The 26,313-nt window shown below is 38.8% G+C and overlaps 1 protein-coding gene across 19 annotated transcripts in view; it reads right to left on the bottom strand.

The window, feature by feature from the left end:
• Positions 1–4,463: 4,463 nt before the first annotated feature.
• The window catches only part of TRIM2 (tripartite motif containing 2), a 94,532-nt gene continuing 72,682 nt past the window's right edge, over positions 4,464–26,313 (bottom strand). For 10 of the 19 annotated variants that reach the window (XM_056490722.1, XM_056490726.1, XM_056490724.1 and 7 more), the window contains 6 exons: positions 23,655–23,758; positions 22,322–22,489; positions 14,322–14,502; positions 12,636–12,706; positions 9,896–10,036; positions 4,464–8,908 (listed from right to left, as the gene is read on the bottom strand). In XM_056490722.1, the coding sequence (XP_056346697.1) occupies positions 8,756–8,908; positions 9,896–10,036; positions 12,636–12,706; positions 14,322–14,502; positions 22,322–22,489; positions 23,655–23,758 (818 nt within the window). In that variant the 3' untranslated portion in view covers positions 4,464–8,755. The remainder of the gene's footprint in view (positions 8,909–9,895; positions 10,037–12,635; positions 12,707–14,321; positions 14,503–22,321; positions 22,490–23,654; positions 23,759–26,313) is intronic. The other 9 variants (XM_056490734.1, XM_056490737.1, XM_056490738.1 and 6 more) reach the window with 1 other exon arrangement.

Raw genomic sequence — 26,313 nt, 5'->3', positions numbered from 1 at the left:
CTTCACAGCCTGAAACAAAACCAAGCTTCACTGTATTTTCTACTGCTGCCAAGCAAACGGTTGCTGCAACATTTACAAAGTCCCCATTGCAGCATAGGTTTACTCCAAGTGACACATTTGAGTGGCAGGATGGGCGTCAGAGCTGAACATGCTGCCTGCAGTAGAGGAAGATAAGAAGGAGGAAGGGTGTTCAGAGGGACAGTCACTCTGAAGTGGGCTTGAGGCATGTATCTTGTGTCTTCTGTTCAGTACTCGTGAGGCAGCAGTGCTCCCATCTACCCATTACTTGTGAAAGTATACTGGCAGCAAACACCCAGGTGTCACCCCCAGACAGGGCTGGAGCACACACCTGGAACCACAGCTGGAAGGCATTCCTTGTTTCAGAGGTTGAATGTGATCACAGCAACCCAGATAGCCTAGCCACCTCCGAAACAATTAGGCCATGCTCTTGCAATGTGGGGAAGATGGCTCAGCAGGTTTTCTCTACCTGTGGCCCCTGAAACAACCAGGCTCAGCTTCCCCAAGTGCTCTGGCAGCCCTGAAGCTTTCTCACAGTGTCCACAAATGCCAGAGGTCCAAAATGGAGACAGAGGAGTCCTGCATCTTTATTCAAATAAAGGGAGAGACTCCACTGGGGCATATGCCTGCAGTGTTTTTGGGGGGTGCAGCCTCCTTTTATCCTCAACTCCCAATTGCAGGTTGCCCTCTTCCTTTCCCCATTGGCTGAGGTTCTCAGAAGGTGCAGCCTTCCTGAACTGCCTACCACATATTCCTCCCTTGAACCTACTATTTTACCCCAAAGCTCAGAAACTCTGGCTTGTGCAGACCCTTGTCTGTTTCAGGAGACAAGATGTCTGAGCTCTGCAACAAACCTGCTGCCCAAAGTCAATAGAAACATTAGGACCCATTTCAAAGACACACATACCGTCATCCATCAAATTGTGAAGACACTAGCTTTCCTTTCAACAGGCACATAACCAGGTCCAATTTGCTCTGTAATAGGAGGTTCCCTAACACTACCCACATTTCGCAGCACCTGACCAAACTAATTAATTGAAAGACAATGGATGAAAGAGGTCCCAAACAAAAGAGGAGCACACGGTGTACCTCATGCTTTGTCGTTTGAAGGGTGGTTTTCCATTATTGAATGAAGTGGAATGAAGGACTCCTAAAATATGTAAAGGCCTGGTATTTTTAATGGGCTTCAGAATGTCTAAACGTGGTATTTCACGAAACTGCTAGTCTTATGCTATGATCTAAAAACAAGACAATGGATGGAAATACAGTGGAAAAGAGACTCATTACTGTGTCTTTCTGTTGGAAGATTGTTCTCATTTTCCTGGGATTTTTTTAAGCTTTAACAATTTGCTTTACATTTTCTATTCTAGGAGTCTGACTGAGATCTTTAAATACCGGTCAAAATAGTTTTCCACTATTCTTTAGTTAGAGAAAATACAGTGTTTTCTCAGTGTAACTATACTTGGATGAGATGAAATTTGTACTTTCCTTTCTTTGCTCTTACAAGTGACTGTAGCTGAATTGCAGTCAGAAATTTTGTTTTGACAGGACCATAAAGCAACAGTGGCAGAAAGCTTAGCCAGTAGAGAATGAAAATTATTCTAGTTTGTTTCTTTCATATCTATGTGCCATAGCACTGTCTTAATTACATGAGCTATTTTTTCAGAAGGGAAAAGTTCAAATTGAATATTTCAGGAAAATTAGTCCAAAACACCAGAGGTTTATGTCCAAAAGGAGACAGAGAAGTCCTGCAACTTTATTCAAATAAAGGGAGAACCATGGGGCATTTCACCTGGGGTCTCTCAAATTTTTAGGGGACACGGTCTCCTTCTTATCCTAATTTCCCAGCCGCATTTTCTTCTCTCTTTCTCCATTGGCTTAGGTATTTGAAATGTACAGACTTTCCAAAATGCCTAATACCTAAGACCCCTTCTAATGTATAAACCCACCCCCCATTTTTCTATTTCCTTGTGGCTTTTTTTTTTCTCTAAATCCAGAGATTTAACATAGTCTTAAGTGAGTAACGGTCAGTTGTCTGCGTAAATTAGTGGAATTCCTATGAAATTTGTGTTTTCCCCCCTTGCTTCTTTCACCTCGTCTTATCTGGCCTTATCTACCATCAGGCCCACTGTTTTTTTTTTGTAAACAATAGCAGATCAGTTTAAAATAGCAGATCAGTTTATTTCTAGAAGAGTAAGACAAAGCCTTTCGATTCCTGTGGCTGCCTCCTACAGCACCGGTATTACTGGCAGCAGTAGAGCTTAAGCATGAAGGACAAGGAGATGCTCACCCACTTCTTTGGGATGCAAGCACTCTGTGATGGGCTGTGGCCACACATCAGGAAGCAGTATGATCTATGAGTATCCCATACAGGCCAGTCTCTATGACATCTGCTGCTTTATTTCATCCTCGAATGAGCTTTTAGACTGTAAGCAGATGTTCTTCCTACAAGTGTTTAACCCTTTAGTGAAAAACCCTTGGTGAGAAATGCTAGCTGGCCCACCCCCAAAACTTACTGCTTCCACAACTTTGCTAGGCAGAGCTGCTGAAGTGAGCATTATGGTTATCCTTGAGGTGAGTAACTTAAACACTAGGATTTTGGTCACAGATCATTTCTCTGAAGGAACAGAGCATTCAGATGCCTAGCTCAGAACAAATCTGAAGGCAGCAGCCTTCAACTGCATGTAACAATGAGCAGCAAGTGCTGGGTATCTCTTCCACTGGGCTTGTCTAGGGAGAGCATCCGTCCACAGAAATAACACTGACTGTTCCACTCCACTGAGATAGTTCAGTCTGGTCCAAATTAGGGAGCATTCACATGAACTGTCAATAAAACTGTGGGGACAGTTAACTGCAGAGCAGCACAACTGGATATGAGAGAGAAGGTCAGCATAAGGAGCAAGGAAATGTTTTTGAACATGCAATGGCATGTTTTGGGGTGCCACTCTAAAGAGAGAGAGCCTGGCTAAGGCTTGCTGCCCAAAGTACCTGCTCCTTTAGCTACTTTAGCCCTATTCTCCCTGACATTGTTTCTCACTGGTGAGACTGGGTTCTCTAGTCCTATTTAACAGAACTCCTGAAAGATTCTGCTGCCTCATTTAGGTATTTAAATAAGCACCACAAGAAGGTCAAAGAGGAAGTTGGCTATTTACTGCAGACTTTTTCTGGTGAACAACAGTGTTGTCTAGAATTAGTGCTCAGCCTGTCTGTCTGATTTTACACAGTGGTAAAGAGCCTCTGCTCTACTCTAGTAATCCAGGGGACAGAAACCATTTCTAGCCTATCAATAAGAAAATACCAGGAATGTAACAGGTGTCTTACTTACTATGCCCAGGGGTTTCAGGATATTCTGTGCTATTGCTTCTATTCTTTGTATATTTTTTTTTTTACATGGGAAGGAACAAGTTCTCTGCAACTCTGAATGTCAAACCAACACTACTCGGCTTCAAGATGTGATGTTGTTTTAGCTGGCAGACAAATAAAGCCTTTTGTAATTATGTGAACTTCAGGTTAGATAGACAAGTACACTCAGCCAGAGTCTATTTGGTGAATGTGTATTCATCTGGAGACTGACAGAAAACCAAAACTGATCCATTATGTTGTACTAAGTTTGTCTTCGGGAGAAAAGTGAGACCTCGAAACATGGCTGCTGATGGGTGCAAGAAAGAATAAAACACATATTCCTCTAGAGGGTTTGGGGGAAAGATCCACAAAAAAAGGACAGCTGCTCAGTATTTCAGCCATCTCATTTCTGACGGTCTTGCCACTACGCGAACACTCATCACTGGGTGTTTCATTGACCTTGCTAGTCCCCTCCATTGAGGTTGCATCCAAGCCAAGTGATGCATCTGAAGATTCTGTCTCACTTCATGAGCAAGTTCCCAGTCACACTGAGTTCTCAAATGATTCCAGTTTAGAGAGTTCACCAGTGATCAGGAAGACATAGGTACTATGTGAAATTGAAGTTAATACAAGCTGGAAATTTGTTCTTACAGGAACACTATCACACTGAACTCCTAAGGCAGATTTTCTGTTCTCCACAAAAATTTAATTTGGTTTCCTGCAACAGACCCTTGAAATGTTATAACACACCTCAGCTAAAAGATACTGTGTACTTCTGTGATGCAAGCAGAAAAGCTAGCAGCTCATAATTTTACCAATCTACCAATGAAAACTTTAGTTTTGATTCCTGGACTGAAGAAGAAAGAGACGAACAATGAAGCTCCAATTCTGCACCTTCTTCCCAAGAACAACTCAAGCCCCTTTTTCCTCTGTGTTCACATAAAAGTTTAACACCCCTGAAAAAAATCACGGTTTCCTTGGCTTATCACCTGTGGTGTCAAGGAAGAAAACTGGAAAAAATTATCTGTCTTCCTGCATTATGGAGTTACTTTTAGGGACAGTGAGTATGAGGCATATGAAAAATAAATCCTCAACCATTAAAATAACAGAGGAAACAAGCTTTATTTTTATTATTAGAAATTTTTGTGCGTGATAAAGGTACACATTTGACTCCAGTTTTCCTACATTTCCAAGACAGAGTAATTTTTTTTGTCAGCTAAAGCATTATAAATACCATGGCACACAGGAAGCTAAAACTACACACACACACACACACCTACACACGCTTGCACGTGCATACACACACACACGCACACACGCACACACACACACATACACACAAACACTTTGATGTACATGTTTCATCCTTGACCTTAAGGAGAAAAAGTCTGTATTTAGCCTCATAGGGATTAAAAAAAACCAAACAAAAACATCATCATTGACAACAAAAAACAAGTGAGAAGAATATTTCATTATGAGTGTCAAGAGAGCGCAAGGCTTACATATACACAAAACATATATTGACTTACAAAGATGGAATGTACAAAAACTTTTTAAAAAAACATGAAAAAGAAATGGAAAAATGCTAGAACTGGAAAGCTGCAGCATATCAACTGGTAGAGATTTCTATCAGTGCTGCTGCCATACACTATGCAACTTAGGGAATATTTCCATGTCATAAAGCCAAAGGAAAAGTGTCAGGGTTAAGGCTGTGTTGCTCACAAACATCAACTGAAGTGCTGTACATTCGTCAGAAATAAAATGACCTGTTAGGAACCTTCCCAATTTGTAGCACAAATACCTTTTGTACACTTTCCATAAACAGGTCACATAATCACTACTTGAATTCTTGAAGAAAAGTTTGACTTTATATCTTGACTTCATAACGAGCTGTCTCCCACAACTGAAAGTCATTTCTTTATGACAAATACAACATATTGGGCACTTAAAGTTCTTGTTATGACAATACTAGATCCTTATTGTAAAAAATATTGACATAAAATCAAAAGCCCTCTAGCTTTTACAGAACAGATGAGCATTTACTAGTAAGTAATACTCTTCATGAGGCAAATGCTTGCCCTAAACCATTTTCCTTTTCTTTTTTCTTTTTCAATACATTTGTTCTGGTTTAGCCTATGTAAAACTCTCCTATTGTTTATTTTGGATTTATCTGACCAGATCTTTTTATTCTATTCACAAAGCAATGAAAATACAGTTGGCTAGTTTGTCCTAAAATGCTCTGTATAACACAACATCTAATAACCCTTTGAGATTACTTTTGAGTTGAAGATTAGTTAAATGAAGCACATACTTTCACCATTCATGCTGTGCTGCTAGTCAATTAGCATTCCAGGGAAGTCAAGGGGACATTTGGTTATACCTGAAATCTGGCAGCAGCGTGCCTATAAAGCCTTTAATAAATGCTAACAATTCAGCAAATCATGTAGTGCAACTCTGACCTTCTCTTAATTGGATGAGAAAAAAGATCTGCCAGCTTTTAAGTGCAGAATTTCTTCTTTGGTTGCTCTCTGTAAGGTTTGTAAGCCAAAGATTTTTGTGAAGTTGGCTTCAGAAGCACACTGTAAAAGTAATGTGTTTCTCAGTTTCCCAGTGCCAGGCAGATAAGGTCAGACCTTGGAAGGGAATGCCCTATGTCACTAAATTGGAAGTTGAAGTTGACAGCACTTGCTATTAGAAGTAATTTCAACTTAGTGGTATTTTTTAGATGCTGCTCTGCTGATAATGTCTGAAAATCCAAAAGACTAGTCAATTGTAAGAAAAAATCCACAAAACCTCTTAATTGCTTTGAGCTGTGTTGTGAGGGGGGTTATGTGCAGCATTCACTATTTCATCAGGATGCACAGGGTTCACAAGGGTTATCTAAAATCCTGGTAAACAATGTGGAACCAAAGGACTGAAAAGCTTTAGAAGAAAAATGCATGCATGAAATAGCACAGTCTTAAGTATCTTTTTTGATATATGGGTTAGGATCTGATTTTCATGCTTCTCAAAGTTCCAGACAACAGAGAATTTAGCAATGTTTTCTGAGGGGTAAACATGCAAGCTTAGTAAAATTGTATTCTAAAAATCCATATTTGGAACTAAATATGATAACTGACAGCCACAGCACATTTTTTAAAATGTTTATCTCAATCTGTGCAACCCCTTCTTTTTATTACTAAATACAGTTCAAAGGCCTTTTCTTCATTGATGTGCCATTTAAGCATCTTCCAATGTCAGAAAGTGTTGTAAGGACACTTAGAGTGAAAATTTGATCTACAGCTTTGTTAAATTTTGATAGGACAGTTTATTTTTAATGACTGAGATACATCTTCAGAATTTTAGGACAAACTCTGTTCAAGCACAGGGTATTTTGTTCTCTTAGTAATAACAATCTTGAGTTTTAATATTCATAAATATTACCACCAGTTTCTTAGCTTCATTATACAGTCCTTAAGCTTCATGCACAAAATATTTATTCCAATGAAATAAGGAAACTTATATTTGCACAAGAAATTGTAAATTGGTTCTATGTGCAAAAAATAAACAAAGGAAAGAAGAAGTATCTTTAGAAAACAGTAATTAAAAACAAAAGAAACCCCCACTTAAGAACCTTGGGGTCTGCATTTTTACAAGTCAAATGCAACTTTACAAAAAACCATTAGTTTTTCTAAAGTTCATTGAAACAACCACCTTAACATTTTAGAAAAAAGACAAATACTCATAACAAGAAATTTTATCAAAGATTTCTTTCCATTTTGCAACATGCTTAAAATACTCCCTTGTTTCCGACCCAATGCCCTTCTATTTCAAGGCCCTAAAAATGAGAAAAGAAAGACAACACTTCCCAGGTTATTGTAGGCATTGGCAGCAAGCTCACAGCTCCTCAAACAACACTTAAAAGGGAGCACTACTCTATCTATAATCAGGCTACAGTAGCAATTCAACCTTTGACGACTGGATATAGAAATAAGAATAAAGCCAATGCTACAAGTTAATTCTTAAAAAAAACCCCAACAAACCAAACATTAAAAACAGAACCATGCCTGTAAGCATTTCCAGTTAAATTAATACTTCAACAAAGAACACAGTAGAGAGATCTGGCAGAGGAAGAAAGGTCATTTTTCAGAATACTGCCATTATCAAATATCATACATACTTTCCAGTTTGCTGAAATAACTCACATTTATTTTTTTATTTTTATATTAATCGTTCATACATACATACATACAAACAAATTGGAACAAATCTCACAGTCCTTGTTTTGTCCTCTAACAAAATTCCCTTTGATGAAGGACTTCAGGGATTGGTTCAAATTCATTTTTATTTGTAACGTATTTTTTCTCACATAAAAACAAATAGCTTTGGTAACCCTTGGTTTTCCTATACAACCTCTGTTTACCACAGTTCCTTTGGTTGTATAATGTAGGTCCTTCACAGGGGTACTTCTCTGGCTTTCTGTCCTGTGTGAAGCTGCATTTTATTTTAGAGGTTAATACAATGAGTTGCCGTAAGGAAACATGGCAATGAACACATATGAAAGAGTGGCACACATGAGGTTAATTGACTTGACATTGTAATAACCCTGATCCTAATGAGCTAGTTTGGTGTCAAAAGGTCTGTGGATATACAGAAATTTAGAAATTCGACTCCTGCTAGTGTTTCGCTACGATTAAGTGTTTCCAGAGCTTTAGAAATGTCAGGTCTCTGCAAAGTCCTTCCTGCACATTGAGCAAGAGGAAGAGTGAAAAACGGCTGCACAAAACAATCCTTCATTAATTCCACATGAGTAGGGAATTTGCATTGATTCTTATAGTGCTAAACACTGAGCTGTGTTAGGTCTGATGGTTAGAGCTAGATGGATTTTATGAGACTTAACCTTATACTAAAAGAACCTACACGTTATACACAGTAAGACTGAAGAATGTTAAAAGTGTAATACCTATCATGATAATGAGATCTAGAAGATTCCCAGGATCACCTCTGGGTTAAATAATTTGTAAGAATGATAATTCTTTAAATTTGAAAGCTCTGAGCGGGAGCTATCCTTCACAGTCATCAAAAAGCTTTGGGGACTTTTCCCAAACTTTTCTCATTTCAGCCTCATTAGTTAATTCCAGTTTCATAGGTTGCAGTTTGTGTTTAATTTCATATTGTCTTTATGAATTCAGTTACAGAGGATTTTTTTATTAACACTTACAACAAGAAGTTCAGTGAGAAACATAAGAGGTGCAAGTCCTATGTAAACAAGGTAAGTTTGGAAATTATCACAAGATGTCCATAAGAGACTCCTCTGTTATTAGGGATGAACACAAAGTAGGAGATATCCTGCACTGAATCTCTAGGACGAGTCTTTTCTTAAGGGTGGGTAATTATCCAGCTCCAGAGCTCATTGCTACTGTAAGTATCGATAGACCTTGAAGCAGTGATTTCCAGAGTCTGCAACTACAACATGGCCGTCTGAAGTAAGAGCCAGACCTTGAGGGCCATAAAGTGGGTCAGCAGAGGTGTTAATGTAGGATAAAAATGATCCACTTCCATCAAAAACCTTGAAGGGTGAGAAAGCACAGAAAAAAAGTTATGAGAAGAAAAGGAAAGTAGTGGACACAAGTTTGCTCTCAGTTATACTGTTATACTTCTCATTTCTGAAACAGTTGACATACAATAAAATAAACAAGGGTAAAATCTGTTCTGTTATCTCATAATATGCAAGTTTATATACAAAGGTATGTTCTTATGAAAAATAACTAATTATAGCTGACAGGATCTTTGGCAACAATTAACACACAATGAAAAAATAATAATAAAATAAAATAAGAACCTCGGCTGTTCCTTGTTAAAAATAGTCAACTACAATAAATCAAATTTAATTTGAGCTGGGAACTCAACCAACACCTTGTTTTCCTAACAAATATTACTATTGTGGCTAGCCTGATTCTTAGGTTTTCACACAGAGAAAACCAGGAATTTGTTTACCCTGTTGACAGTGTTTCCTGAGAACAACTCAGAAGCAGCTCCCTCAGTTTTATACTCAGTGGAAATAATACATACACTTATTTATTAGGTATCCTTCGGCAAACAAGAAGACCTTGTGATTAGCACTTAAAAGGAGTGCAACTCTCATAACTTGAAAGCAGAATAATTTCTCAGCGTTTAAAAAAGAGGATAAAAATCTGCTGCATTCACCTCAGGTCATTTGCTTTTTCGTATTTCCATATTTTCTGTTATGGTGATTATAAATTACTATCATCTCAGCAATGCTTGCAAGTCTCATAAGTCATCAAGTAACTTTTGGGGAACTACTTAGCACCAAAATCCTTGGTCACAGTGGCCATCAGAGCTACCAGCAGCCACACTGAAAAGCTGACAATCTGACACCACCAGGTCTGAAAGTGGGCGATGAGGCATATAAAGGATGGTGTGAGAAACCACATCACTTCTAATGCTGCTGGTGTTTCTTGGGCAGTCTGAAGGTGAGAGTTACCAACCCATTAGTTTTTTTCATCAAGCACCTTTGAAATACAGAAATTTCTACCTGTATTCGGCTGTTGCCCCAATCTGCTACAATAATATTTCCATTAGAATCTACTGCTACTCCAGTTGGTGCATTAAATTGCCCGTTTCCTTCTCCATTTGACCCGAACTTCAGCATGAATTCTCCCTCTTGGTTAAATACCTGTATGGGTTAAAACAACAACTTAAATATGGCATGGTATCAAGTATTAGTAATCTAGTACTACCAGCTCACCTACTAATTAAAGGAGAAATTTAAGAGTTCCCAGGAACACACAACCCCAATACACACACCCACACACACCCACAGCCACCCACAAGATGGGAGAAAAGATGCCCATCTCTCCCTTCACTCCATTACACCATACAGCATTTCCCTTCATATTTAAGATCTGATTCATCTCAGATGTGGAGGCAAAGGGCCCCAGAATCCTTTGGCAGCTTGTGCATCTTGAACTGAAAAGAGCTGAATGCAGATACAGCACTGGGTTTTTTATTTCTGTGGAACTAAAACACAATGGACCAGATGGTTTCTTCTCTGCTTCCATAATCAAAAACACATTGCAAATCAATGCTGCTCTCTGTAGACAAGTCAGCAACTGAATTATCTGAATTCTCTGTGATGGTAACCAGATTTAGACAGCAGAAAGATGGAGCTGATCAATGACTATTCTGTCAGTGACCTGGATGCACCAATGGGATCAAAGAGGATATAAAATATGTCATTTACACAGTACCACAGCCATCTCTACAATTTTTGGGTCCATCTTGGACCCAGGCCCAGCTACAGCACAAGGTCCAACAGTGTTCTTAGAGACTGACTGTGGCTTGCACAAGTAAATGCGAAGACCTGACAAGTGCCAAATGCACACTGAAGTGCTGATAAGGTGGAAGATGTCAGGAAATTATTGTGTTCTTGAACACCCATAGTGCACAGAGAAAAAACATTTGGGGAAGGAAATTAATGAAGTACCAAGTTAGTGCCTCAGATAATTAAAGAAAATAATAATAATAAAAAAACAACAAATGAAAGAAAAAAGACAAAGATATATTGCTCTCTTCCTGGGCTGAAGTGACCAAATGAAAGAGAAGCCTACATTGCACAAGATTTTCCATAAAAGATGCCCGAGGGATGGAACATCCTTGAAGGTTAATGGGGATGGGAGAAAAATGTTGCTGAGAGAGCTTGTTTAATTCATGATACGAGTAGTAGGAAGTGGCTTGGGGACTCATAAGAGTGAAAATAACTTATTTAGTTATTTATAAACTAATTTATTATTTAAAAGAAGATGTACTCTCTCCTCTCAAATTATAAACTCTTCAGAATGTCAACAGTTATATGTACCAATTTAGAGAACATTACAGAAATAAGAATCTTTTCCAGTTAGTACCAAATTGTAACAAGTAACATTTTTATCCCATTGAGTCACACCAGAGACAGATGGGACACTCTGTTCTCATTAGAAATGTAGTAATTATAAGTCCTCTAGAATGCCACACTTCTTACATTTCACTTTTTTTTTTTCTTCTCATTTCAGTTTGCCCCTTGCTGTTAAGTCTCTCCATGCATTCTTGTTACCAGGCAAACCTTGTTTGTGGAGAGGTAATTTATGGAGTCAAACACCTCCTGCTGCTTTAGGGCTCCTGCAGCAGTCTTGGTTTCTGTGTCGTAATCCAAACCACGAGTGCTACCTCCTCACCAATTCCAAAAGGATAGGCAAGCAAGGTTGCTATTCCAAACCTAGGTGATTCAGCACTGTTCAAAACACAAAGGTGTCTGCTTAAGCAGCAACTTCCTATTTTAGGTGAATATATAAATTTTTTTTTCAATCAAAAACAGTGAAGAACTGGACTGAGGATTCATATTTGTGTTCAGTCAAAATAGGCATTAGGTGAAATGCCAGGGATTTAATTTTGTTGGTGTGTGGGACTGACACGTGTCCTGAGAGCCCAGGTAGAACAGCATCCTGCCTCTGTCCTCCTGCTGCTGCCTCCTATAGAGGGAGGGCACAAAAGCATGGGCAGGAAGTGCAGGAAAGGGAATGTCTCATAACAAACACATAGGTGAGGCATTACTGCAATGGCCTGTATCTCCTTCATAGATATTTGCTAACCCATCTCAGCATGTTTCCTTGGTTTAGTTTATTACTGGGACAAACAAATAAACTTCCTATCATAGCATGACTTTAACACACTGTGAGTCAGGACTTCCCATGGGAGTAAGGACTAGTGGCCAGTTCTGTCCAGTGCAGGAGGCACTGAATGAAAACAAATAATTACATGGGTTTTAAGTGAATCAGGTTTTAAAAATGGATCCAGTAATCTTAAAGCTTATAGGTACAGAATTTAAAGACTGTCATGTATCTTTACTTTGTTATCATTTTACAACGAGAAAAGTGGAAAGCTTTTACTGGGAAATTCAAAAGCCAGACTTTTTTTTAAAAGAAGACAGAACATAGGGTCAATAACAGGTTTGGCAGAGGGCTACTAAAAATAAGTGAAGTTGAAATTATTTATTTCAGGTACGACTTATGTTTAAGCTATTGAATTAGAGACCATTATAGTGACACCAAAGGCAATGGACTATATCTTCACTAAGCAATGCACTACATGCAATGTTCTCTGAAAGTGCTGTCCTTATAGCAGAGCTTATACATATGGAGTGTGATCTCTTTGGTTTTAACAATACGTTATTTTCCCCAAGAAAGTATCATAATAAAATTAAAATGTCAACATTGCAAGTTGCCATTAATTGACAGTACCTTAACAGAATGGTTATGAAAATCTGTAATGATAATTTCATTGTTGCTGTTTACAGCTGCAAAATGAGGACCTGAAATGCAGAAAAAGAAGAAGAAAAAATAGTAATACCATTAAAATGAAAAGTATGTTTAAATTTTTAAAAAATCCGCGTGCTAGCATATTATATTTGGCTTCTCAGCAATAGTAGCCCAAGTGGGAATACTAATTTCAAGTTAAGAGTAATTTTACTTCATTTTTTTTTTTAAAAGCTCAGCATGCTTTTTGTAAACACAAATAATTTCTTTGTCAACCAGTTTCAACCAGCTATTGTTACCAATCAGCATTGTTGATTTCTCCCTTTCTTGTATACATATAACTATGCAGAGATTTATAGACTTATTAACAAGACAAAACATATAGTGCTTAAGCATAAAGTTGTGTGTACACTAAAAATTGTTTTCAAAAATGTTCCCGTAAATTCTTAATTGAAATATTTTATGCTCTATGTGCTCACATCTTACAAGTATTTGAACTAACAAGTTTTAGGATAAATTAAAAAGTTACTTAGAAGACCACTGTTAGGGAAAAAAAAGACATTTTTTGCTTTACATTGTATTGAAATATGTGTGCAAATTTGAGTAAAAAACAAATGGTAGCTTGAAAACAGGTAAAACACTTGGTCCTATTTTGAGTTATTTAACAGAACAGAACTCCCTTTCAGTTTTCACAGTATATCAGGGTAAACTATAAAAAAACTGAAACATTTTACATTGAAAACATTCAAGTATTGACAATTTACCTGTTTTCTGTAGCCTATCAGCAAGAAGAGGTGACAGATTTCCCAAATGCACTGTTAGGAAGTATTTGCCTACTTATTTTCAGGAGATGTTTTTGCAAATTTTCAAATGAAAAGAAATTGAGATACCCAGAGAAAATTTAGCTATGTTAGAGCCCAAGCTCTCATACAGCCATAAGACATTGCAAGAGATCTCAGGATGAAAACACATTGATGCTATTCCTCTCTTACACTGTGAACCGGTCAAAACATCAGACCAATGAAACTACATACTAAAAATGACTCAATACCTGTAAAATGACTGGCATACCTAATTTGGCATCTTCGTTTCAAATTTTGAAAGAACAGCTATTCACTTAAAATATATCAGTGAGGCTGTTCTGTTTTTTAAACTTAACTGTATTTTCTACTTGAAAGACAGCATGTGCAAGCAGACAGTTGAGTATAAATGGCCATTTCCCCAAACTTACATTGGCTATTCCATAACTCTGCCTTCCTCATCACAATCTTAACACTACCCCATTACACTCATTTTCTAAGAGATACCACTTGGGGCATTGGGTTTTGTGTTTCTGATGATTGGAAACACAAAGCACAGCATCTGAGTTGATTGTGGTGAACAGCTTAGTGTGGCAATTACAAATCACTTATAAAATGCTAGTTAAGATCAATCTTTCTTCCCTCACTGATCTGAAATGCTTCCAGGCATAAAGAGGTAGATGAAACAATCTGGTTACAGTTACATTTGCACAACAGATGTTGCAGTCTGCCTGACCAATAGAGATTGTAGCTGTATGTCTAGCAGGACCTCTCCCCCAGATGATAAGGAGTAGAATACAGCATTATCAACATGCTCAAACATCATGCAAATGTGAGCAGAAGAGGCAAGAAAAGGGGATTTACATATTACCATCAAGTGTACCTGCAAACTGCTTGTCACCATTTCCTCTGCTTCCGAACCTGGTGACTATTTTCCCGTTTGGCTGGAAAATGAAGACACAGCATGCTTTATTGTCCACTACAATGATGTGTCCATTACGATCCACTGAAACACCTTTAGGGCCCATGAGCTTTCCAGACCCAATTTTGGCCTAAAAGGAAAAACATAAAACAGGAAAATATGTTGGCATAGTAGAAATTAGTTAGTGCAGTTTAAAGATTGTATTACAGGCACAGAGCAGAACAGAGAGGCAATTTTTCATCGAAAGTTAGAAGTTACAGTTTTTATCAGCTCTTACCATGTTCTTCATAATTTTTTCTTCAGCTGAAAATACAGTCTGCTTTCTGTATATCTTTTATAGACTGAAAAATGTGCCATCTCAGCAACTGAGTCCAAATATATAACTCATAAGAAATACAGTCATCAGATTTGTGTGACTTGATCATCTTGTCAGAAATGTCTGTATATCCAGCATTAGGGTACCAGCAGGATAAGCATACAAGCGGAAAGGATTTTTGTCTCCTATGCGTGCTGTTCCTGAGTCCAGCAACCACGTTAATGGACAGGGAGATACCTTTATGTTGGGGGTTGGGTTTTTGTTCTTTTTGAACGGTGCAATGGCCTGCTTAAAACCACCTTAAAGGCACTTGGTGGGGGTACTTTGAAGAACTGGGAGATTAATCTACCAAAGGCCACATGGTTAGTGAATACCCGAGGTTCCACTAACCGAGCAGGCCCTGCCCAATCTGAGCCCTTGGGAACACCAGATGGAGATAAGGGTCCAGTGGTACACCTGAGAGGCATCTTAGGAAAAACTGGGTGAACTCTGCCTCCAGCTAAGACAATCCTGTTCATGGGGTGGTTTTTGCTCAAGGACCAGGTTGCACTTGGTAGGTGATGCAAAAGTATGGAGAGACCTGATGCATACCCCAAGGAGACCCTGTTCTAGGGTGAACTATCTATGATACTGTGCTTGTGACTGCATGTATGTATATGATTTAAAAGTTTTAATTTACTGTAGCATGTTTGCATGGAAAAAACTCGGGGTGGATAATGTTGGGGTTTTTGTTCTTTTACTGTCTCAGTTAAAAGAATTTTTCCCTTTATCATGCTGACAGAGCCTGTGGGCTACACCCAGGATCTTTTGAGGACTATAGACAAAGGGGTGGGTGGGAGCTGGCTTCCGAGGGGTGGGGGGGCGTGCTACTCGTGCATCCAGCGACCTTGGAGGGAGGAACTGCCATCTCCAGCCCACGCGGCCACAACACGGGGGAGCCAGGTGCTCTGCAATCGGACTGCCCTGCATCTGCCCTGCTCCAGCCTCCTGCCTCTGAGGACACAGCTGACGACCAGGACTCAAACGGTGAGCGAGGAGCTGCCCCTCCAACCTGCTCCCACCTGAGACACAGCACGGCCACTGCCGCCCCCTCCCACCTCCGCTCCCGCCTGCTCTCTGCAGCTGTGCGGGCCCTGCTACGTTTTTCACCACCGGGAACAGACACAGGTAGAGTGTGCCTGCGGCTAAAGAAAGGCCTGGAACTGGGTTATTTGTTCTATTTTGTTGCAAATTTTAATAACTGCTGTTGTTTCTATTTGTACGGTTAGATATATTAGTAAAGAGCTGTTACTCCTACACCCTTATCTCTGCTTTAGAGTTTCTGATTCAGACACTTATAATACTTGGGAGGGAGAAGAATTAAATTCTCTATTTCAAAGAGGAGCTTCTGCCTTTATTGGCAGACACCTGTCCTTCAAACCAGGACATTTTATCACCGCCTGCATCAAAGAAGTCAGAGTTCTTGAGAGTATCAGGGCAGAGCGGGATGTAGGCTATGATGTCCTTTGTTGCCTTTCTTGGGTTAGTAAGACAGCAGCATCTTCTGAGTGCTCTCAGAAAGAATTTGAGTAGAGCTAAAGCTCAGGCTAACCTTTCTATCTTCCATCAGATTCCACAGGAGATTGCTCCACTTGCTGCTGAGACTCATGAAGTGTCAGCTGAAGACTGCAAAGGGGAGAGGATCATGTTGCCAAACAACAGATGAAGCAATCTTTGAAACACTAAACAAATCAAAGCTTGCTCCTGTCTTAGGTAAATAAAATTATTTCCATCATTTTAAGTAGGCCTAGTGATAACCAAAACCATCTGCCAGCATAATCAGCAGCATTGAGGGGAATTGTATACAATATTTCACTGGAAAAACGTTCAGTGGACATGAGATGGATCTCACAACAGTAAATTTTTTGGAAAGGCTGGAGTGCTGTCAAATCCAAAAATATCAGAAGCATGCTTCAGTTGGTTTGAAAAGAAGAGATTGTAAAAGGAGAATCTATGCAACAGAGCCAGCAGAAATTGAGACCAAGCCTTCAAATAATCCATGAGCTACCTGGGCATATACCCAAAAAGACTCTAGGATCACCTCACAATCCATTCCACATTTTTCATCATTCAGCTCTTTTTTAGGCCAAGATTCCAGAAACTGTTTTAATCTACATAAAATCAGTTGAGTTTTGACTTTTCAGTTTAGAAAGGTTGTAAATTCCCAATTGTTTTCATTGTAATGGAGCAACTTGCATCCTGCTTTTAGCCATTTTTTAAAACTAATGGACAGATTTGAAAGCACTTATTTAGGCTAGATAGATAATCCACCAAAGAGGCTGTGTTGAAATTATGGATTCCAGAACTTTCAGATCCTGTAGTAATTTGCAAGAGACACATCCTACAAACTGAGGTTCATATCTTGGTGAAGATTTTCTGTTTGCATTGGAATTTAAATGAAATATATACTAAGATACTAACTTTATATATGAAACAAAGCTATCTTTCACCTCAATGCCTTTGCAGAGTGAGACAGATCAACCCCTAGGACAAGCAATGCTGAGAATCAGAGAATCATTTGGGTTGGAAAAGACCTCTAGGATTGAGTTCAAGCATTAACCTAACACTGTCATGTTTACCATTAAACCACACTAACAACTACCACATCTAACTTCTCTGCTCCTCTCCCCTCCCTCCCGCAACTGGTAAGTATCAGTGGGACAGATTACAAGACTGAGAAAATCCACTGCCTAACTCATTTTTCTCATGTTCCTGGTATTTTCAAAGCACAGAGGAGGAGCTCTCCTACCCTTAGGATGTCCCTGCTCCTACTTCATGGTACATTCTCATAGATGGTGTTGCAGGTAAAAAATAGGAATGATCCTAAAATAAAGCCACCTGGGTTCCCTGAGGATGGCTACTATTAAGACACTACACAACCTTTTTCAGTCTCCAGTAAAGAAAATTCCAGGGAGTAAATCTTGCAGCTTCAAGATTATGCTTAGCCAGCATTCAATGATCTTGTGTCAGTTTTACATTCATGAACATATACTGATATAAATTGCAAAATATTTAAGCAAAGTCTAAATACTAAAATATCCCCAGGAAAAACTATTAAAAATTATTTTGTATTCACTGGGGGAAAGATATCAGCTGACCTACAAAATGTGTTCAGTTTGCATAACAACAAAGCAGTAAAACCATAAATCAAATGGAAATATGTAAATGTATTTCCTTTGAGGTGATTAAATCATATTAAATCATATTCCCCTTTCCTTTGGGAAGCTGCACAGTTGTCTGCTTGAGCATTGCACCACCTTCTTACCATCTTTCCAGGATTCCTGTGGGAAATTACAGTGTCTTCCTGCTCATATAAACACAGATGGAAAAATATAACAAATAAATCACGTACTACATTAATAGACACTCAGTGCTGAGAAGAGTAATAAAAATCACTGTTCTTGGGCCAGGTTTAAAATATAATTTGCAAGGAGAAATAAAGTATGGCCAGCTAGAGTATGCTTTTTACTAAAAATCTAAACTGTTCCCAGTTTAGATCAAAATAATGCTGATGACACATTATTGGATTTGGCTGGACATATTCTTTGTATATTGTTGTTTCAGAAAGGTTCTTAGAATTATAGATTTGATTATTTAGAACATTATGAAACCCAGTCCCTCCCATTAAGTATATGGAATGGAAGTATTTTCAGGCTTTTTTCCATTAGAAATGAATACAGTATAATGAATCGTGTAAACACTTAATACAAATAATGCGTTTAATTTACTTCAGTCAGGGACATTATGTCCTTTTTTTTATAGGCTCTTAGGAATTTAGACTGGTTTTCAAACATGTGTTTATAAACTCACCCTACCAGTCTGGAAAATATTCTACTGTAGGATATTCTTAGAGGTAGAAAAAAAAAAAAAATAGCTAGCCTACATACTTTTCCACTGTAGAAAAAGGTGTGTTAGGGCTAAGTTTAACTTCACTAATCCTGTTGCTGTTTCAAAGGTTCAAGATTGTCAGCAATTAGTTACAAACTTTCAACAAACCATCATTTCCTGTTTGAGAACTTCTCTAATAAGGAAATATAGCTTTATCACACATTGCAATATCACACAATAAGTGGATTTATCATCCATGTGACTGTCATAATTCAACTATGACTGTTTAACCACACTATCTATTCCCATCGGAACATGCAACCAGATTCAGACAGCTCTTTTCTTAATTCTACTAGTGAGACAAGGAAGAAGTCTGACATATAAAATATTTCCTTTAATCTTTTCCCACTTATCTAAACTTGATCTTGACTTGCAGAGTCCTGTTTGGTTGATAACAAGCTTGTAATCTTATATACAGCTCTTCAAGACTAGAAAGAAAACAATTATCTTCTCAGAAGAATAGGAATCATTCTCTTGACTCTGTTGTCCAGTTCCATCACTAGGTTTGAACACCATACTGGTGAGGAGCTGGTACAGCTGCTTCACCATGCCCTCTCTCCTTAGCCTAGTGCTTTATCTGCTGCAACAGTTTTCTTAGCAATTTCGGAGTACTTGCCAGAGGAAGCCAGCACTGTTATCTGCATTTTACAGATGAAGAAAATAAAACACCAGGAAGTGGAATGGAAGATCACTACTCACGGATGAGATCTGTGGCATAGCCAGAAACAGAAGCCCCAAATCCTAAGACCCAATTTGAGTCTTTATCACTTCCAGGATAGTACAGCCTTTCATGTGAAGAAGCTCATGTTTTGGTGTAACCTTAGATTGGGGGTTGTCTGCCTCTGCATTTATGTAAGTTTGACAGCCTTGAGAAAACAGAGCCCTATCGTTGTTGCTGCCAGAACTGAGGGAGGTGACACTTTTCTGCCTGGCAGAGGAGTCAGTCCAGTGATGTAATCAAGGACATGCCTTGGCCTGGCTCCAGGGAAATTTTCCTTATGGCTCACATGACTATTGAAATTCTGCTAAGGGAGGGTGAGTGTAAGTAAATACAGAAGGAAGGGGACAACATCAAAAATAGTTAGATTAAGCTCAAAACAGCCCCTGATATTGCTGAGTTAACAACTAGCAGGCCACCTGCTTCAGAGGTCTTACACAATGATTTGCGGGCACAGTCCTTTGAAGGCAAATGCCATAATCCCTTTCTCTTTCTCTGTTATTTTAGCAAGTGGTGCCCAATGTAATGTGACAAGGCCCCTGTAAGAATTACCACTGCCAACACACAAGAAATTACAAGGCTTTGCTCAGCATCCCACAGGCCAGATCTGTTATATCTATGTTCTGTGCCTCCAAAATATTTAATTTAACCCCATCATAGAATAATACCCTGAGCTGGAAGGAACCCACAAGGATCATCAAGTCCAACTCCTGGTCCTATACCATCATGCCCAATACAAGCCTCATCCCTTCATGGCATTGACTGTCCCCCATATCACAGCCTCACCCTCAGCAGACATGACCTCCCAATCCTGTGTGTCTACCCACGGTTCCCCCAGGCCCTGTGCTCACCCCACCTGCATCCATCCGCCCCAGCACAGCTCTCCAGCTACACTGTGCAGTACAGGATGCCCTGAACCAGTGCTGCACCAATACAGGACCTCCTCCTCCCATTATAGCTCCTCAGTGTGGCCCTGTGCCCATTGCCTATCTGTGTCTCCATCCCAGTACTCCCCACTGCTTCGCTCGTGCTCTCCCCATGTACATGCTCTGCCACCTGCCCTTCACCCAGCTCTTGCAATTATACTTATGCCCACCCTCTATATAAAAAAAAAAATACTTCTACAAACATTTATTTTTCCTCTCATAAATATGGCTTATTGCATTCAACCTAAAAATGGGATTTTTACCATTGCTGTTGTCCATTTTATGATGTTTCTAGTCCCAAGAACTATGAAGTCTGATGCATTAATTTATATTAACCACATAAATGCTGCCAGCATTACACAATCTTTCCGTTTTTTTGCAATCTAACAAAAACATTGACTGAAAACAAATGTAGGCTTCACATCAGAGGAACAACTATTAATAAACACTACTACTGTTAATAAATATTTTTTTCCAATACCTCTCTCCCTGCTGGTAGTATATGGCACCTAGGGTCCTGGCTTCTCCAGAGCTTTTTCCTCCAGAGCTGGCACCATCCAAAATGCTGGATTTACAGCATATCTTAAGAAGGCAGGAAAACAAACCCTCCATGCTCTATGCCCAAATCAAGCCAGTTCACATTAAAGATGTTAATAAATATTTAAAACATACTTAGGATACTCAGAATATTTGGATTCTTAACTAAATTACTTATTTCTTTGGGTTTGTTTTGGTGTTTTAATTTCATTTAAGGACTTCAGCCAAAACCAAGGTTTTCCCGTGTAGCTGTACATTTTCAAAATTACTTGACAAGTAAAACCATATTCTCTCTGCAAATGCAAATAATTAGTATCTTTTAACACTTGCAATACATTTTAGATTGTTTTATTCTAGCTTGAAGTCTATGCACGATCTGGATACTTCTAAAATGTACACACCTGTTTCTCAGATGGAGGTCACGGAGGACTATGCAAGCAAAATCACCTATTTGCATTTGTCACTTTGCAAAAACTTTTCAGAGAAAGGTCATTTCTTGGTGCACACACAAGCAGCTCAGAACCTGAGCTTTTTGGTCATTGGGCTGCCAGAAAATCAGCCAAACAGCCATATCTGTCCAATGCAGGACTCCATAACTACGTAACTATGCTAGATATTTCCCTGCAGGTCCATTGTCCCGATGACCAGTGAGTTCTGCTAATCTCTGCCAGAGGTGGCTCTCTCTAGTGTGCATCACCAGATTTGGTATGATGCATTTAGAGAACAGCACCAAATGGAGGAAACCTTTAATTCTTTCTATAACTGCACCTGAACCCAAGGAAAATAAATATTGCAGGTTGGAAATCATCAATATAGTGTAGTAGCTGCTATCTTATTTTACTCCTATTAAAGGGATCAGAGTTGCTATGAAAATATGAGGTGTGCTTTCCTTAGAATTTCTGAAACCTACAACATCATTACTGTCTTTCAGTTTTTCCAGTGCACAACACACCACCTGGAACACTCCTGTCTATGCTGTAGCATTGAAAAAACACCCTGGGTCACCTTTCCTTGCTTTTATTACCAACAGGATAATGCATAAATTACATACTTTATTTGCTGAGAAGTATGGAACAAAAGAGGAAGTCATCATCAGTCTGCTACCTTCTTTTTCTCCCCCATATATCACTCAAGAGCTTCACGTACTCCTTGTAAGATTTTGTGTTTGTGCATATAAATATCTGCATACACCCTTCTGTACAATCAGAGTACCAATGATGTGAAAGTTGTTGAGCTAGTCCAACTAGCTTTGCTGGGACTTGATATCCTCAACCATAAGTTATAGAAAGGCATCTCTGCACCCAGTATGGAACATGTTGTCTCTGCTTGGTATAACATTAGCATTACTGCTGTGATCTCTTCCTATTAATTATATCGTGTGGCTGTGTCAGGGGTTTCCACATCACAACAGTAGAATTTAGACTAAGCTACAGCCAAACTAAGTAGTTTCTTGAAAAAACAATGTTACTTTGCATTCCTTTGTAGGACAGAGAAAGCTCAGGAGAGTTCACATAGTAACTCGTACCTTAAATTTTCCATCTGATGAGAATATGCTAACCCACTTGTTATCATAGTCTGCAATAATGATGTCACCACTGGGATGCACAGCCACTCCTGTTGGCCTTTGCAGCTGGCCAGGAGACCTTCCTCGTATGCCAAAACGGCTTTTGAACTGACCATCATTGGAAAATATCTGTAATAGAAAACAGGAATTTAAATTATGTCCACATATGACCATCACCTATTTCTTGGAGCTTAGACTTTAGCATGTCACTAATAAACACTATAGACAGGGAGAGAGCTGGGAACATGAACCACTTTTACCCAGTCCATATTTGAAAGTGATATATCTAATTTTAAAATACCCTAATTTTAAGACCCTAATTGCACTGTTTCTCCAGTGATCTCAAAGTACTTCACAAACATTAATGAATTCGCTTCACAATACCTCTCTTGGTGGGGGGGGGGGGCGGTGGAGGGAATGGTATCATTCCCTTAAACTGAGGCATTGAGTGACTCAGCCACAGTCAAACACTAAGTCTGTAGAAAACACAGGAATATGTCCAATGGTTGTATCCGCAAGCCAGGTATCTAGACACTGAAGTTCCTCTGAAGAGGTTGCAAATTACAAAGCATGAGGGTGCTGATGAATAGTCTCTGTCTCCTTGAAAAGGCCTGGAAACAAGTTCTCATGGCATGTGGCTTGCTGGTTCTCTCATACAAGAACAAGCCACATACTGCTGCCGTGTTCATTGCTACCACATGGGCAGCCTGGAGAGTGATGAAAAATTGTTAATGGTAAAAGGGTACATGGCAAGCAAAAACCCCCCACAAACAGCTTGATATTTACATAGGTTACAGGAGCCAAGAAATTATGGGTGTCGGGGTGCTACCACAGAAAAGATTTGATTGCTATATCAGAAAGAGAAGTCAGTTAAATAGACTAAAAGCCACTTAAAAATGACATCTATATGCTTTTCTATTTGTACTACCTAAAAATCATATTTGTGGCACCTTGCTCTAAATTTACATTTGAAAACATGAGAATGATAAAATTTACAATGTAAAATTATATTTACAAAAAGGCATTTTTCCAGATTATTGCACAACTTATTTTTTCATTCATTGCCAAACATAGTGAGGAATGAAGTAAACTCTGATTATATACTAGATGTAGTATAGATCTGAAAAAGATAGTTGCCAGTCAAGAAGATAGAAAGTTAATGGATGATAAATTGAGCTTCTCTTGTATTTTCTATATCAGCATGAATTGTACAAAATGTGTCTTTCTGAGACTACAAAAACGGCAGAGGTGTGGGGGCAAGGAGAAAAACACTGAAAGTGGCATATTCTCATACCTGCACACACTGGTTGTTACTGTCTGCTATTAATATTTTTCCATTTGTAGATGCAGCTACACCTTGAAGATTTGTAAATTCCCCTTTGTTTCTTCCTTTGGTGCCTAAAATTGAATACAAAGCACATAAGAAATCAAGTTAGACAGGACTAATCAGCGTCCTGGTTTAGGGCAAATTTAGGGAGTCCTAAATTGTCCTAACAATCAGTTAGGACCCAAATGCCAACACATTTTTTTTATTGCAAATACAACCATTTCATTACATATCTGATCAAAGGATTTATATTTTGAAGAGTTCTTCTCACTGCTACAACTTCAAAGAACCCTCTCAGTAACAGATACACAATTCTACTGACAAGAGGGATTGTTCTCACTCTTCAGCATGTGTGTCACCCAAGCCCCCATCAATGTTAACTGCCTCTTTGGCCTTCCTAAATCCGTGTTCACAAATTGCCTCTCACATGAGGCAAGTAGTAAAAGGTTTATACATAAGCAATGGACTTCTTAAAACTGCAGATCTTTATTCTACTGAAAGGGTAATTAAAGGGGCAGTGCATGGGAACATAGAGAGAGGGTCTAAGATAAGAACTTGGACAGATGGCATGGTTTTAGCTAAGTCTCCTCAGTGAAATCACATATTTGAGATAAAACATATCACTTTTTGAAATGGATGGAGCCATTTCAAGTCAGGAAGGTTTCCTATTCCCTCATATATAGTTTGCAGTCATAGGTTTCAAAAATTCTTGTAGCAGGGAAATTCACATGAAGAACATTGAACAAAGATTTGTAGGATTTGTAGGCCAATGAAGACCAGTGCCTGGAGACTGAATGCTTCTGGAGAAACCTTGGATTGTTCTAATAAAACAGCGTCCACACACCTACGAGTCTCATTTTAACCCAGGATAAATGCACTTGTGAGTTACATAGAACTGTAAGTTTTTTACCCAATGGTAAGGTAGTTATAGGAAGTTATACGTAGTTAAGGTGATAAGAAGGTGTACAATGTCAATTTTTCATAAAAGTTCATTAAGTTCAGGTGGCTTTTTACTTAGATGTTTGTTCTGAGACATTCCAAGGGGAGTCATAGAGCAAACGGATGTCTTTAAAAGATCAGCTCCAAAGTGGCAGGTCCAAATTACACCTGGAACACAGGAACAGAAACCAAATTCCTGACTTGTTTGTAAAGGAGGTTCAGGAGTCTTTAGAAAAGACTCTGGTTATGATCTTGGACTCCAAGGTTATTCATAATAAAGGAAGGAATTCTGAAACAAAGCAAAAAAAGCCCATGAACTCTATAAGCTGTCCTTTCCAAGACATGGATGCAGTGCTGTTTTTCCAGGTGAAATATTTTTGCAAGCATTCACTGGCCATGTATCTGGCATTAACTGGTTCCAATTTATGGTTTTAACTGAAAAACTTGTTATTTCATTTTAGTCAGTCCACATTATCCTGGAGCTCAGTGATTAAAACTGTTCTGACTCTGATGCCTAACATAAGACATACATATCAGCTCTAATTTGAATTTAGCATTCATCAGGGATGTACATGCTCATAACAACCCTTCTTTCTTCTATGGTATTGGCTGTGGGATGCCTATTTCCTGTCACTGGCTAACAAGTACCATTTAATTTCTCTGCAAGAATGTCCCTTTGTTTCAAGACTTATTTTCTTCAACTCCACCTGCTTCGTCCTCTAAACAAGGCAAATGCTTCTCAGATTTTGTACTTCAAGGGAAAAGTGCATATTCAGGGAATAGTGAGTTATATACCAATTACATTACCCATACTTGAGCTATTTCTGTTTATTCTTTTAATAAGCAGTGCCTGAGGGATGCATACAGCGATTTTTTTCCACCATATGCTAACAATAAGTTTCCTTTTTGCTTCTTAGCCAAAGAGAATGGAAGAAAAGAGAGAAACATTCCTTTTACTACTGACAATAAAGGGAAAACATTTGTTAGAAAAGAGGAGACATAGGCTAGAGCATCTGGACCTAACTAGCACAAACTTTATGGAATGCTCTTTTTTTTTTTTATGCTCTTTAGCCTTAGAAGAATATTCTTGAATGTCAAGGAATTTTGTTTTTAAAGATAAGAGAGACTTATATAAAAATCTACTTAGAGTGCTGAGTGGGAACTTGTAAATATACAAAGGAAAAACTGAAGAAATTACCCAGAAATGTCATAGTTGCATTTCACAGTAAGTTTAAGAAATAGCAGTTTATTAGCACAGTGTGTATATGAAATTCAGCTCCATGCAATGTCCTTGTATCTAGCACTTTGCAGCTATTAAACCTACCACCTAGCTCCTAATTTGCATACAAGCCCTTCTACAGTCCTGTCTACAATGGCAGAAATTCCTCTGCAGAAGAAAGCTTACTTCCTAATATATGTTCAAGAGGACATCAGATAACTTTAAACTTTCCATTTTGAATAATTCACTATGGCAGCAAAGATCTGAAGCCAAGCAGAGGCACTTCAGACGATGAGAGGAAAGCCTGTAGGAAAGCATGTCAGCCTCTGGAAAAGAAGGCTTTTGCTACTGACTCTGCAATACCAAAGGATGATAGCTCCCCTCTGTAAGCAGAAATTCCTTCCTTATGAACATACCTGCCTAAGAGAGAGTCTTCAGCAAATCTTTTACTGCAAGATACTACCCCTC

This window comes from Oenanthe melanoleuca, chromosome 4 (genome assembly GCF_029582105.1).
Source record: "Oenanthe melanoleuca isolate GR-GAL-2019-014 chromosome 4, OMel1.0, whole genome shotgun sequence".
NCBI classification, from domain to species: Eukaryota; Metazoa; Chordata; class Aves; order Passeriformes; family Muscicapidae; genus Oenanthe; species Oenanthe melanoleuca.
This window is presented reverse-complemented; position numbering and strand designations above follow the sequence as displayed.